Raw genomic sequence first — 15490 nt, 5'->3', positions numbered from 1 at the left:
AGGTCACGGTGCTAAATGCCATTGAGATATTTTTGCTACTCCGGCTCTGTGAGCCCCAGGACCATCCCCAGGCAAGGAGAGGAAGGCTGCTGCATCCTGCCTTGATGCCACCAGACACATGATGGTGTGCAGGAGGTGACACAGTCCCCATGCCAGCTGTCACACGGCTCCAAGGTGACACATTTGTGTTCCAAGGGGAGGCAGATGTGTTGCCCATCACTGGCCCTGCGTCACTTCTGTGCCAGGCTGCTCCTGCCACCTCCTCTCCTCGCTCCTCCCCTCCTTCAGGCCGGGGCAATCCAGGTGAAGGTGCACATCCAATCACACCGTGTCTGTGTCAGCTCCTGAGCCATCACAGTCCCCCACAGCTAACGCCACAGCAATCTGCCCTGCCCAGCTGATATTTCCTGATGATATTTCCTCAGTTTCTACACTCTTTTCTCAAGTGCTCGAGCTATCAGGGTGTTTGCATAAATAGCAGCACACTCACACCTTCCCTCCCCAGCCTCTCCTAAGGTTAGTCACCCTCCTGCCCAACCTCAAGCCCACGTTTCTGCCACACCCACAGGGAAAAAAAACTTCTTTTGAGGCACACGTAAGCACTTGCATTTCAGGGTCACAACAGGGGCTTGCTGCAGCCACTTGCACATAGAATTCCAGACTGGTTTGTGATGGAAGGGACTTAGACACCATCCAATCCCACCCTCCTGCCATGGGCAGGGACACCTTCCACTAGACAGGCTGCATCCAGCCTGGCTTTGGACACTTGCAGGGATGAGGCAGCCACAGCAAGTTACAAGTACTTGAAATGGAAGTAAAATTGCTGTCCTAACCCTAAACCTCTGTTCTGTGGACGCTGTTTTACTGAGAAAGATGGGCTCTGGTTCAAAAACACAATGGGAAAGTTTGCATGGAAAAAGCAGAATCCTGGCTCTGCTCCTTCCTGCACTCATTCTCTCATTATCCCTCTACTTCCAGCATGACAAGACTGGTCAGGCACACAAAATCTTACACCTCTCCTCAGAAAGAACAAACCAGAAGAAACAAGATGCAAAAAAAACCCAAAAGGCTGTCGTTGCAAGTTCACAACAGGCTAACAACAGCTCTCCACATCCCAAATTCATTAGAGAAAACAAACTCTTCCCTTAAAACCATCTTTTCAACCATTTATAAAACTGCAGTTGGCAAAGAACTCTAACAAAGAATAAAGTTCAACTCGACTTGCTTCCATGACGAGTTGCACACCAACCAGCCTGTGTTCTTCAAAGTGCTGCCTGACAACACCTGGCCAAGAGAAACACTGTGCAAACAGAGACTTCTCCTTGCCCCTGAAACAAGGTGAGGCATATTTCTGTGCATAAACAAGTTCCTCTCACAATTCAATAGGAGCCATCAGATAACTACAGGGAAACAATTAGAAAAACTGTGTGTACTTACAGGGGGAAGTGTGACCATATCAGGAACCCTGAGAGCAGCAGTGTAGCAAAAACCCTGTCACCTCTGGAGCCAGACTCTGCTTCCCAAGCCTCTCTGCTGAGAAAGGTGGTGCTGCTCCCTGGGTCTCCCAAAAGCAGCAGGGAGCTCGCTGCAAGGGCAGCCTCTGCACCTGGGCCCAGCCTGGAAAGGCCAGGCTGCCCAATTCCCTGCAAATTATTCCCACCTGAGCACATGGGGAAGATCCTTTCCCTGCCTTCCTCAGCTCCCTGGTGATAGGAGGCAGGTGGAAATGAGTTGAGCTAATGACATCTCACCCTCAGAGCCCTTTCCTAGAGTCTTCTGCCATGCCTTCTGAAATGTTTCAGTAAAATCACCGAATCACTGCTGCTTTCAGAGGCACAGGAGCACCCTTTCATTTATGCCTTGCTGCTCTCTCCCCTCTTTGTAGCAAAGCTTTTTAGCACGTGCCAATCCCTGAAGTCAGAAAGTAGTTTAACATTAAATTTGCGCCCAAGGAGCCAAAAACCCCAGGATTAACAGGCTTTCCTTTCCTTTCATTCTGCTTACACACTCCCAGTGACCCATTTTACACAGCCCTGAGGGCTGAGGGGGCTCTGCAGCCAGACTTTTCCGAATTGTTCATGTTTCCATGCAGATGCAGCTCCTAGCTGGCTTTTCTCTAACCACCATAAAAAGGATGCACACTGCAAAGGAGGTGGTTTCTCACTACTCCAGCCACTCTGGGGCTGGTTACCCGGGACAGATGCAGCCAGAAACAAGAGTTCAGAAAAGTAATTACGACCCTCAGCAGGCACTGAAAAATATTCAAACTGCCCTTATTCACACCTAAAGAAAGCTGTAGCAGGTTCTTGCTAGGAAAAGCCCTCCCCCAGGATTATTCCCATTCACAGTCCCCCTCTCCATCAGGGGCCTGCCAGGCCTGGGTGACTTCTCCTTCACCCACAGTGCAATAAATACCCCAGATAAACACAATGACTTGCTTTAAAAGAAATCCCCTGACAGGCTGCACGTAGAGGCTTGTCAAGCCTCCAGAGCCCTGCAGGCTGCACTTAAAAACCTCTGTCCCAGATGATTTATCTGTCAGGGAGGTTCCTTTTCCCCAGGAGGGCATGGAAACGCTATCACGAGGTTCAAATAAGTCATCACGCTCAGGTACCTCTCCAAATGTGTTTGGAATAGTTTATTTTCAGGCCTTTAATGATAAAATTTTATACCCAGAGAATCTGTCTTTCTCTGGCTTTGGTAAAGCATAGGAAATGGTTTCTCCTAAACATCCATTCCCTGGAAACCATTTCTGCCTAGATCCTCCTCCCTGCATGTACAAACCAGCACTGCCAGTCAGCTCTAAAAATGCTTTTGACTAGAGATAAAATGGTCAAACAGAGATTGTCCATCTCACACTTTGTGATCTTTCCTTCTATCTGTCTGCTCAAAACTTTCTGTTAAGACACAAGGTCTGGCCAATTACTCCCGGCCCAATCTACAGCAGGGTATTTCCACTTCTGAAATGGAAATCAAGACACTGGCCCAGGCTCCAAGTGCAGATTTGAATTTCAGACTTCCTGAAGCTCAGGAGCATTCTGTCTTGGTTTTCATTTAGCCCACAGGAAGGCAGGACAACTCTGGCTGCTTGCTTCCCCAAACCTGTTATTAAGGAGAAGAACTTGCCCAAGCTAACATTTGCAAAATCCAGGCGTTGATTAGGTATTTTATATCCAAAGTCTTCCCTTTGGGATAACCCCAAGATGTACAAGATGTGAATTTTGGAGCTCATAAATCTCTTCTGAAAGCAGAGCTAGATAGAGGTGTGTAGAAACTGGAAAAATCCCCCTCTCTGCACATAGGAGGAAAAACGCTGCTCCTGGCCTGGCAATCCAAACAACCTCCCTAAATCCCCTCTGCTGGGAACTCCATCAGTCCTACTTGAGCAGGACTTTTCAAGGAATTCCAAACCTGTATGCTTCTTGTTGAAGGAGCAACCCCTGCTCCAACAGCAAACTGTACAACTGGACCCCAGCCAGGGTTACTGGCACTTGGATGAGGATCCCAGGATCCCACCAGGTGGACTGGCAGCTGGAGCACAGACTGGATGTGCTCCAGACTAAGGATTTATTGACAATGTGTTGAAAGATCTATGGCAAAAGCCCGCCTGTGTAGCTCCCTACCTCAGCTTTTGAAGAAAAAGCGAATCCGGGTATCCCTGAGTGACACAACAACAGAAGGACTAATCCAGCCCTTTCCCCGTTCCGTAGCCAAGGTGACAGCACAAGAGTGAGCCTGACAAACTGACCAGGCCCAACCTGGCACCAAGATGTGAGGGGTTTTCCAAGCAGCTTTACTGAGCCGGGTAAATTTCCATGGCACAGACACACTTCTCCAAACGCAGCCTCTTGAGGTTGGGTTTGAGGCAGGGACGAGAGGAAGGACACAGAAGTGTGTGCTGATGTCAGCCACTTGAAAAAGGACTTTGATCTCCAGGGCTGAGGACCCAGCACCTCCAAGGAGCAAGACATTTCACAAAGCATTTTATTTGCCTTTTGTGTAACAAGGCACACAGGGCATCAGTTGAGGGGTGACAGAGCACTGTCGCCTACCACTGCTTATTAAATAAAGTTATTCCCTGCTGCCAGCTCGAGAAATGATGCCAAAAGATATAAACTGATCCCAGAGCAGCAATATTGAGCCATGCCCAGTGCAGATTGAAATGCCCCACACGCTGCAGCATCTGAAAGATGGGCCTGGAAGGATCTAAGGGAAGAGTAAAGCTTTGAAGTAGGAAAGCCTTGACCCTGGTGAAGCAGAAAATGATTCATGAACAGAGCCAACAGGGCAGAGCTATATAGGAAGAGTGCAGCCCTGTGACTCCAGGTGGACCTTTTGTTCAGGGATGAATCCCAAGGGCATGCCAAAGGCAAGGCTTCCATGGCAACTGCGGGCAAAGCCCATTAAACAGAGTAGGACAGTCAGTCAATTCTGCACTGCACAAGAGTCTCTCCCCAACAAGTGTGGCAGTACTGTGCATTTCCAGATAAACACCATTAAAGTGTACATCAATACACGGTAAATAGGACTTCATTTGACAGTAAAGCCTTCAGCTGCTCCCCACAGAAATCCAAAGCATCCCTATCTTTTACATTGAGAATTACACACTAGTTTTACAGCTGCAACAGCTGTCCAGCACTCAGCTAACTATGGAAAAGCACTTGACACGTTGTATGACTGCCTTCCTCACGGCCTGGCACAGTAAAGTGCATGGGTTTTTCCCACTGGAGCAGAAATCCGTGTTTTCACAGGCACCAGGAGCCACGCAGTGTCCCTGCACATGGATCAGAGGAGAACACATTCATCACCTGCTTGGTGTTGAAGAAAACACCCTAAAAACTAACAGGGAACCAGACAGCACAAGAGTGGATCCCCAACCTGGGCTTAGAAGAATGCTCCAAGAGCTGTTCCAGGAGGCTGTGGAGGTAACCAATCCAAGTGCACAGCCTGAGACCAGAATAAACCCAAATTCCTTCAAGGGAGCCCTGTTTTATGTCCCAGCTGATACGCACAGCCCACTCTGCATTTGCAGCACTGAGTGTGGGCCTCTTCCCGATTTCCCCGGCGGGATAAGGGTGGCCACATTACACTGAATGGAACAATAGAAGCTGAGGGAAGCACAAGGCACCACACAGATAACCTGTGGATGCACTGGGCCAATATCTTGGGCAAAGAGCTGGCACAAACACCACACCCAGCTTCTGATCATCTGTGGCACAAACCCGCAGACCACTGGCCTTGGCTTCCGTCATCCTGCCAGGGGAAAGCCAGGGATCACCTCCAGCGTTTTTTGCTCCCTACCAGAGTTAATAATTGAGCTCTGGAAGCCAAAGGCTTCCTAAATCCCTGACTCAGCCTCTGTACATGACAAGACCGCTATTTGGACCGCAGACATGTTTTCCAAAGTTCCTTGGAGACTCTGGATTATAAAGTGCACTCTGACCTTTGAAACATTTGACCCCCAGCCACACAAAATCCTTGCAAGAACAAGCCTACAGGCCCTTGCAAAGCCAACAGTCTGCAAACCCTGCTTCCCCACGGGCCCTCCCACATCCCACCTTTCCACAAGAGCTCTGCCATTCCCTGGTTTGAGCTGATTTATCCTTCACAGCCGAGCACTACAGCAAGGAGCTATTCCTGGCTTTGTTCTGCTGGGGGAACAAAGGAAGCGAGAGGCTCAGGAATCCACAGAAGGCCAAGGAGGGAGTGGGGAACAGAAAAAGGATCTGCCTTTGCCTTCCTAGGCCCAGGACAAAATTTCCCTAGACCACAGGCCACTCTTCTCCTTGACTTGACTGGGTGGAAAGGAAGCCAGTGCCGAGCGCTCTGGAAATCCCATCACAAACGTTTCCTTCATTTGGATGTTTAACAGATGCTCACGTCTCTGATGAAGAACCTACTTGCCACGGCCAAAAAACCGCCAACAGCACTCTTTGATGGAGAAATTAAATGCTGCATTAATTCAAAAATGTTTGAGATTGCAAATCAGAACCAGAATGTACAGGTCTAGAGGCAAGATCACTAATAATTCATGAGCAAAATGCTATGTTTATGCAACACTGAGGATGAGATTTTAATTGCTTATTACTCTAATTGATTTCATTCAGTTGTTATGGCAACTTTCTGCTTTCAGGAGATGTACTACACCAGCCCCAGCCTTACACCACAAAGCACAGCCATGTGACACCCCACAGCTGCAACATGTATTTTAAGATAAATAATACTATATGTGTGCCAAGTATTTAGTGATTCCCATTTTGCTGAGCTTCAAAGCCCTGACAGCCAAGTGGGATTACAAGAATAACTCATTCACCTGTTAGTCCAAGCTAAGAGATGGCCTGAGATCATTCAGTTCTTCTCTCTTCTTTAGTGTATGCTGCTCTAAGTTCACAGAGCTCTGACTGAAAGGAATATCCTTCTTATCACATCAGAAAAAAAGGGAGAGCTGTTAAAAGACCAGGGTCTGAACACACAGGTTTATTCTGAAAGCTTTATTGCTGCGTGTCACTTGTCATATGTCATCAGGCGGTGGGGAAGTTAAGTTTCCTGTTTAAAAGGCCATGATTATAATTATGTAATTATGGAAGGACAGCTCGCCAGGAACACAAGTGCTTCCACTACAGATCCCTTGTGGCCCAGTCCAGCCACAGGAGAGCAGCAGGATGACATCTCAAGATGCTCTCAGAAACATGTGTGAACTTTCAGCGCTATGTTTCCAATAGGTTCAGCAGCACAGGAAGTAAAATCCCAGAAACTGGACACAGCTAGGAGTTGTTTCAGGGGATGGCTTTCCCCACAAGAACACTGCCTTGCAGCCTCCTCAGCCCCCACCCGAACCAGTCTTTACTGACAGAGCAGTGATGAAAATGAGCAAGTGTTTCAACTCCTGTGACCGCAAACCCTCCAAGTACCAGCAACGTGGTACAGACAAGCCCCAAAGAGCGTTTAAAAGCCTCACACACCTCTGCTATTACAAACAAGCCAACCACCAAAATCCCCATTCTTTGGGGGAAGCCAGGCAAACCCCCTCGGGGGGGATCCAAGGCCACCTGACCCAGCAAAATCCAAGTTGAACCTACATCACCCCAACCACACCAGGGAACGCTACGACGTTCTCCCAAGCAGATTTACTGCCCTGGAACCAACTTGAAAGGGGCTGAAGGGCACACCTCAAGCTTCATTAAGTCTCCCAAGCTGTGCAAGCCCAGGACAGGGCCCATGGCTTTCCCCCACCTTCCCCCGAGCTCACCCATGCAGCGCACGCGCTCCAGCCAACTCCCGAGCCAGGAGGGTGCCGCGCTGAGGCCACCCAAGCGGGGACCTTCGGAGGGGCAGCTGAAGCTGTGTTTTGTGTTCTGGGCACAGGCAGCAGACAGCAGCAGCCTCTGCTCTGCCAGCTCCCAGCCAGGAGCAGCCCCAGCCCCTCAGGGGCTCCCAGAGGTACGTGTGAGTTACCAGCCAAAAGGACACGAGCTTCAACGTGCCTTTGATGAGTTCCTGCAAGCGCTCTGGACTGACAAGATGCAGAGACATCCCCGAGAGCAGGTTTCACTAGGAAGAACAGCAGCAAGGACAATTCCTGCAGAAGCCAAAGGAATCCAGCTGGAATGACCCTTAACCCCTAGCAGGATGTGCAAACGTGCCAAGGACAATGCTCACGATAAGCACAGGATACCTGACCCCAGCAGGAGCAAAGCTGAAGTGAGATTCCCATCCAGCACTGTGCAGTCTCCCCTTTTTCTTGCCACAGCTCCTGGGAAAGCTGGAAGCCAGCTGTGGGATCATGCACCCTGCAGAGCACTAAAAAAAAGGAAGCCAAAAGCTTCAAGGAACCGACTGCCACTCACAGCAGGTAACAAATACAGCACTTGGTTTATTTCTGTTCTCAACTGAAACAAGACTCGGTAGGTTCCTTACCCAAGCACTCCTCAAGTGAGCAGAGACTTGCAGCAAGAAGTCTTCAGAGGTACAGTATTTGTATCATACAGAGTACACAATAAATTACTATCTACATGCCACAGACCTACAAAAAGTTACATACAATGTAAAAAAATACAGTATTTTCTGCTCTTTTTTTGTTTTAAATTTTTTTTTCTGTACATTTTTTTTTTTAATTTACATTTTCATATACACTTTTTGTAAACTTTTTTGTGTTTTTAGAAAACTGAAACCACATAACAGTTATGGACTTAGAGCATCACTCTTACCTTTCTAAAGCAACGCTTGCATCTACAAAACAGCTTTTAGCTTGTTTGCTCCTTCATTTCTACTTTGGCACCACCACACCTCACACCGTCACTCTGAGCTACTTTAGTCTGCTTTAGCCATGTCCTCACCAGGGAGAAACACAATTAGACTGGAATTTGTGCTTTGATAACAAAGTTCAGAAGGAAAATCGTTACATTAACTACTTCACCATCACATTTACCTGATATTTTACTGCGTAATTTCAACTTCTCCCGCACTAACTGCTTTACATCAGCATGCAAACAAGTCTGATTATGACTCAATCAATAACATGAATATACTGAAAAACAACTACAAGGGTTAAATATTCAAAGGAATGTAGACTTAGCAAGGTTTACCAAGTTAGGAAGTCTAAGCTAATAGCATGGATTGACACGTTAAGATTTGGAACACACCGGAGTACACAAATGTGAATTTCAGTGTAAAAAACATCTGTACTAAAGAAAACATGGAATTACTCCTGGCCACACAATTTATACTACCTCAAAGTGAAAACTATATTGACTAGAAACCTGCTTACCACACATACTCCTGGTGTGAAATAGGGATCCCTGAAGTTTATAAAAGCCAAGCTTCAAAAATTGCTACTTGGAGTACACAACTCAAGACCCTGCTGAAAAGGAAAAGCAGTTTCAGTGTTCGGCCCATTGGAGACTGAATCATTCCAGCCTGGCACTATGTACACACACTGCTCCACGTAACCCACTCAGCAGCCACTTGGATCTAATCCCAGAATACTGAGGAGTGGAGGTGCCCTCGAGAGGGACTGCAGCCCAATGTCCTGCTCAAAGCAGGGTCAACACTGAAATCAAGCCAAGCTTGGGATTCTGTCACGGTGAATCCTGAGAACATCCCAGGACAGCAACTGCACAGCTCCTCTGTCTTGCTTGACTGACCCCATGGTGCAAATTTCTTCCATTAACCAAGAGCTTCCCCTTTAAACCTAAGGAAGGTTTCTCACTCTCCACACTTCCCAGGCAAGACCATGAAATCAACTCAGGTGTTGAGCTGCTGAGGGTTTTGGACCACCAGGTACAGAACTACATTCATGGCTGCTGACAACAGAACTGTACAAGTTTTTGTTTTTTTTTTTTTACTTTTTTTTTGCTGATCTGGGGACCTGAAAGAAGGGGTTTTTTTTAATTCCTTAAAATTACAACAACAAAAAGACCAAGGCAGGCATTCAAAGCATTGATATACCACAGCAAGTTTTGCCTTAATACAGTATACAGATTACCACCTCATTTATTATTGCCAAAAGACTCTGTGGTGCATTCAAAACTTCAACCTAATACAATCCCGACTCAGTGCTAAGACCGACAGCTGAGAGTTTGCCACTTGGGTTTAGGTTTGAGGTCAAAGAAGAAGGTGCCTTCCAGATCACTCGGAGGAGAACTGCTAAGGCTTTCTTCCCCGCTGCTCATGTCTTCACAGGAGTCTTCACTAGAAGGAACAGTGGGAAAGGTAATTTTAACAAAGCACAATCCCTTCAAAGTGGCCAAGTACTCCTCAATCCTGGGGTTGCTTGCACACTTTTCTGTTCCTCGTAGCAACATCCCACATCTAAATGCACCTCAAGGCTCCTCAAGCTGAAATCCTAACAAGGCACAACTTCCCTGATGTCAGCACCACCCTACCGATCCAGAAGCCAGTGTTCCAGACGCCAAACATCAATTCCCTCAGGAGACTGAAAACCTGCGCAACCCTTCCTGCCTTCAACCCAGCAGTGCCTCCCCCCACCCGGCCAGGTACGTCTGAACACCACAATGACATTTCCCCCTTCTTTCCACGTGCTCCAGACATATTCCAAGCCCATCAATATTCTCAGAGCTAGCACTTTTTTCTTTCCCCAAGCAGCAGTGATTAAGCCGCAGCTGTACAGAGTTGCCATGAGCACTACAGGAAAAGGAGAATTCCCAACAAATTAAGCAGCCAAGTGTTAACCAACCTCTCACTCCCATTGAAACATCCACCCTCCGGGATCGTTGGCAACTCGGGAACGCTGTAGTAACTGTTTTGCAGGTTTTGGGCTGTACGCCTCGAAACAATCCAAACTAGTTTTTTGTGATCAGGCTTGCAGCATTCAGGAGAAGAATAATCTGCCAGGCATTTGGAGACCAGTTCCCTCCAGTAAAGTAGGTCACTATCACTTATCTGAAAAAAAAAAAACCGAAACAAAAACCCAGAAGTTAGTTAGTCTGTAACACACGAGTTCTAAGGATAACTCATCCCTTCGTTTCACCTTCCTGGAAAAGACCTGGAAAAAACAGCTCACTCAAGATAGAATTGAGTCATAACTGTGATACCTTTGTCAAAGTTGCTTTTGAAGGTGAACTACCAACTCCTACACACCTTCCAGACAAATCCCTGTTTAAGGTGGAGTTGACAGTGCCAGTCAGTCCTTGTTATCATTTTCATTATCACTTCCAAAGGGGAAATGAAACAAAGGTTATTCTACTTTAAAATGGAACAAAAATTTTATTAAAATTCCATTTTCAAGCCGAAGTGCAATTTTTTAAACTACTTGAAAATTGAAGAAAAAAAGTTGAACTAACCATTTTAAAATAAAATAATAATGTACTTTAAGGAACTACTTCCCTCCCTTAAGAAACTGGGGCTGTTCAGTCTAACTCCAAGAGTAAAAAACTGCTTCTAGGCCATCAACAGAAGCAGCACGCAGCTCGAGGCTATGAGTCCTATTTTAGTTCATAGGATATCCTGAGCTGGAAGGGATCCACAAGCATCCAAGCATTATGGAGTTCAACTCCTGGCCCTGCACAGGACAATGCCACCAATTCCACCCTGTGCCCCAGGGCATTGTCCAAATGCTCCTGGAGCTGTGCCAGACTCTGTGTTGTGCCCATTCCCTGGGGAACCTGGTCAGTGCCTGACCCCCACGTGGGGGAAGAGCCTTTTCCTGACACCCAGCCTAACCCTCCCCTGACACAGCTCCAGTCATTCCCTCAGGTCTAATTATTCAGGTAAAAAGGAATAACCAGCCCAGCAGTCACAGAACAGACTGGAAGTTTCTCCAGAACACAGAGCCAGAGCTGTAAAAGTTCAGTCAGCTGCCTGCATTGTACACACACTGGATCAGCAGTTCCTCCCCTTTAATACATTTAAGCTTGTTTTTTAACTGCTTCTTTCAGCCAAACAGAACCTGTAAGGACACATTGAGGGCTGCATTTAAGGGACCCCTAAATGCAACATCACCCATCATTAACAGTGCCAGTCCAAACAACTGGCAAAACAACACCCCCCTGAAAACACTCACCTTTGAATGCTTTTGAACACGCAGAAGGATCTCCAACAGCTCAACAGATTTCAGCGTCTGAACTTCCAGAGTGAGAAGGCACAAGGCCAGGACAGATGGCTAAAAGGACCAGAGAACAACACTCAGCATCACAGCCACCACAACCCTTCTCAGAAGCTACAAACAGCTGCTCCTACTCACTTTTGCTTTAGAGAAGACTAGACGGCAGTTGCAAGCTTTTAGCTGTGCTTCCAACTTGTCCAGATTCAATACTTCTTTCCTGTGAGGCATCCAAAAGAAGGGTCAGGATCAACAGGCATTCCCTCACCGGGAAACAAAAACAGAGGAGCTGCCTCCTCTACAGCCAAGGCTGCAATCATTTCAGAAGGAATTAAAAAGCACCACCAACTCACCTTTCTGAGGTATGACAGAGTACAATAGTATGGTACAAGTGCAAGAAGGTTAAGGCAGTAGTAGCTTTAAATTCAAAGTGCAACTTTTCTGAAATTATCTTTTCCATCCGTTTCAGGTCGGACACAGTGCATTTACATTGGCTGATCCGGATGATCTCGTGAGCAGATGGGATATTGCATTCCTCCTCCACCACACGGGCGGCCAGCTGGATGCAGCAAACTCCAATGCAAGACAAATGCTTCGGTTTCACCTGAAAGCCAGAGCAAGCCCCATGAACACATCATCCCCCCCATCAACACTGTGCTTGAACAGCAGCTGTGCTTGGAATACCCACAGTTCCACAGCCAAAGACTTGCTCATCTCCATAAATCTGGTGTTTAGGTTTTACCCATCACTTCAGCTGGAGCAAACCCCAGCTGGCAGAGCCCACAAGGCTCCTCAGGTTGTTCCCCACCACAACACAAATAAATGGCGACGAGAGCTGCAATTCCCTGCTCCTCCAAGCGGCAGTGCTCGCCCACCCTCGCTTACAAGCCCACACAAATCCAGTCTGAGCCTGTTCCGGGCAGACCCATCCCTCCACGGCTTGTTCCTGCCTCTGCTCTTCTCTCCCCTCTACCACCCTAACGTTTTGTGCCACTTCAAGGACAGCCAGACCAGAGAACTGATGCAAATTGGTTTTTTTTCTGCTGATCTAATCATGAAGAACTGGTTTAGGTCCAAGCTTCCTGCCTTAAAGCAGCACAAATGCGATAGAAACAACCAGGAAAGGATCACTTGGTCCCTAGGCTAAGCTAAGCTTTAGCAGAGTACCCACAAACAATCTTTAACACTTGTTGGTTTGTTTCCCTTAATTCCCCTTTTCTAAGGCACACAGGATGGTCACAGATTTATTAGAGGAAGTAAATCAAGCTGCTACTCGTTTTTAGATGTAAAAGGAAACTTCACTCAACTCCAGGTTCACAAAGGAGACCTCGGAGCTGCTGCTGAATGCACAGAATCAATCAAGAGCCACACTTATACCTTCATAAGAGCCAAAAATCTGTCCAGAATGTTGACAGCCAAAACAAACGTTTCAGTTGCAAATCCAAAGAAGTTGGTCAGGCTCCAAAGATCTTCCACCTTGGCATTCCTTTGTCTTGGACACAGAGTGTTTTCGTTCTATAGCAAGACAGGCAAAGTCAGAATTAATCTGTGGCAGCAGCAATCACCACGCCTCACTCCCCAAATCGTCTTTTACTTAGACCAAACAAAAGCATCTTTTTTCCTTAAATACTTTATTTCACTTAACTTGAAAAGAAAATAAATTTAGACGCTTCAGACTCAAATCACACCCACAATGCAGAGATTACAGCCAGGTCCTGAGCCTCACTGGTGCAACCTCATTTCCTACTCTCCACTTACTTATTTTAAGACACACTTAAGACTTCTTTAAGTTACCAAGTGCAGGCATACACAGTGACTCCTGACCTTAGAAATGACCACACAGTTCTCTGTTTTGCATGTCAATATTTAAACAACAGCCCTGCTTTCACAACAAACAAGCAGACTTATCTCGGGGATATTTATTTTTTTTTTTGTTAAATATTAAAGCTCTTCCCAAAGAACTCACGAGCACCCGAAGGCACCAGAATAAGCCTGGCCCTGAACTCTGTAAGGAACTTTGGTCGTTAACGTGGAGATGTTTATGCTCTACTTACATTCTGCTGCTCAGAACCGAGCGGTTCTGGGTTCATTTCCCCAGACCCCGCCAATGAAAAGCCGGTGGTTCCTCTTTTTTTCACCTACCTGACATCCCACCTCCCCTGCAGCGGAAGGAAGCTCCCCTGACAGAAACAATACAGAACCTCTCGCTCCCGTGTTCGTCTAAGCTTAAACAATACCAAACTCCGAAATATTTTGCTTGCCCTGCCGGTAGCAGCGCTTGGATAATGTAACGTTAACACCTATAGGCCAAGGCAGAATCAAAACAAAAAGGCAAGCGGCCCATACAGAGAAAAGAATTTACTTCTCGCAGCTAACTCACTTCAAATTCCATTAGGCGGAATTTTCGGAATTTCTGAAATTTTACTTCTGCCCTGAAAAGCCCCCCCCCCCGATGCCCTCACCCACCTCGGCGGCGCCCTCGATGAGGCTGAGTCCCTTCTCGCGGGGCTGGAACCGCCCCTCCAGCTCCAGATGGAGGTTCAGCTGCTTGAAAAGCCACAGCGCTTCGCTGCTCATCTTCCCTTTCCTTTGCCTCCTTCCCCTCCGCAGCAGGGAAACAAAAGGGGCCCGGCAGGCCGGGGGCGAGGGGACACCGGGCCCCCCCCGCGGCCCTCACCGCTCGGGGAGGGGGAGGCGAGCCCGGCTCCCGTCACCGCGCGGACAGGGGTGGGTTCGGCCGCTGACCCCGCATCCAGGCAGGGCGGCCTGGACCCCCGCGCGGAGTCACGGCACCGTCACAGCACCATCCCCAGCCGCTCCCCCTCCGCCCCGGCCTCGGCCCCGCTCCAAGATGGCGGCGCCGCGTCCCCGCCCACGGCTTCTGTTGTCCCGCGCGGAGTGATCCTCGTCGGTGAGGCGGTGCACGGAAGTCAAATAGTCCGCCCCTCACCCGCGCGATCCGACGGTACTCCGACTGGTCCCCGAGGTCCGGACGGGGCGTGGCCGGCTCGCAGAGCTCCAGCTCAGCGGGGAGCGGAGCCGCACCGCGCCGCTGCGGCGGGGCGGCGAGGCCGCGCGGAGGGACACGGCGAAGGACGCATCACGCCTTTAAAGGGACGCCAGCGGCGCCTCATCCGTTTTGAAAAGACCGCCCAAACCCTCCCGCGCTCGGATTGGCCCGCGCTTCCCAGCCGCTGATTGGCCGGCGGCGCCGCTCGCCCCGCCCAGCCAGAGGGCGTGTTGTTTACCGGCGGTGATTGGCCGCCGACGGCGGCCGGGTCTGCTCTGATTGGCCAGACGAGTTCTGCCTCCGCCCCGCCCACTGCTCCGGGCCCTGGCAACCGTGACGGGCCCGTGCGCGCGCGCCCTGAGGCGATGGCGGAGAGGGGTGACGGAGGTGGCGGACACCCTCAGTCCCACAGCGCTCCTGTGTCCCCACAGCTCCTGTCGCTCGGTGCTCCCATGTCCCCACACCCTTCCCGTGTCCTCAAACCGCCTGTCCCTCAGCGCTCCCATGTCCCGATATAGGGTAAAGATGAACGCGGACCTGACTGGAGCAGCCTGAGGATGCACAGCCCCCCCCGGGGTCAAACTCTCTGTGGGACCCTCCTGATGCTATTCCTTGAGGGTTCCAAACACCCGTCTGGATTTAAAACCCCTCCGTGTCCTCCTTCAGACCAAGAGATTCTGGAAGCCCGGTGTTGGCAGTGGTTTTGGGATGTGCACTTCCAAGCTTCCCTGCCCATAGAACGAATGCAAGGCCCACTGGGTCAGGAAAGGAGGTGGTGGATCAACCCCCTAAGTCAAAGGCTGCATTAGAAGGCTTCTCAGCTTAATGGAGGCCTCAGGACCAGATAAAACAAAATACATCATTGCTTGGAGGATTTGTGGGGCTGTTCCAATGTGCTCGTGGACAAACACGAAGGGATA

General features: G+C 48.8%; 1 protein-coding gene across 1 annotated transcript; it reads right to left on the bottom strand.

Annotated features, from left to right (window-relative positions):
* Nucleotides 1–7853: 7853 nt before the first annotated feature.
* Nucleotides 7854–14409, bottom strand: CCNG2 (cyclin G2). Its single transcript, XM_015625312.3, has 7 exons — nt 14027–14409; nt 12938–13075; nt 11914–12164; nt 11702–11780; nt 11522–11620; nt 10196–10401; nt 7854–9690 (listed from the first exon to the last, which is right to left on the bottom strand). Exons 1-7 carry the CDS (start codon nt 14135–14137, stop codon nt 9558–9560), a joined length of 1017 nt encoding a protein of 338 aa, XP_015480798.1. The 5' UTR covers nt 14138–14409; the 3' UTR covers nt 7854–9557.
* Nucleotides 14410–15490: the final 1081 nt, after the last annotated feature.

Source organism: Parus major, chromosome 4, assembly GCF_001522545.3.
Source record: "Parus major isolate Abel chromosome 4, Parus_major1.1, whole genome shotgun sequence".
Lineage (NCBI taxonomy): Eukaryota > Metazoa > Chordata > Aves > Passeriformes > Paridae > Parus > Parus major.
The sequence above is the reverse complement of the archived record's forward strand: the minus strand, read 5'-3'. Positions and strand labels throughout refer to the sequence as shown.

What these genes read in the sequence shown, in the direction of transcription:
- CCNG2 (XM_015625312.3), bottom strand. Translation starts at nt 14,137, where the DNA reads ATGAGCAGCGAAGCGCTGTGGCTTTTCAAGCAGCTGAACCTCCATCTG. An exon ending in GATTTTTGGCTCTTATGAAG is followed by an intron (nt 12,165 to 12,937) that starts GTATAAGTGTGG and finishes TCTGGCTTTCAG; the next exon opens with GTGAAACCGAAGCATTTGTC. An exon ending in TGTTTCAATGGGAGTGAGAG is followed by an intron (nt 9,691 to 10,195) that starts GTTGGTTAACAC and finishes TGTTCCTTCTAG; the next exon opens with TGAAGACTCCTGTGAAGACA.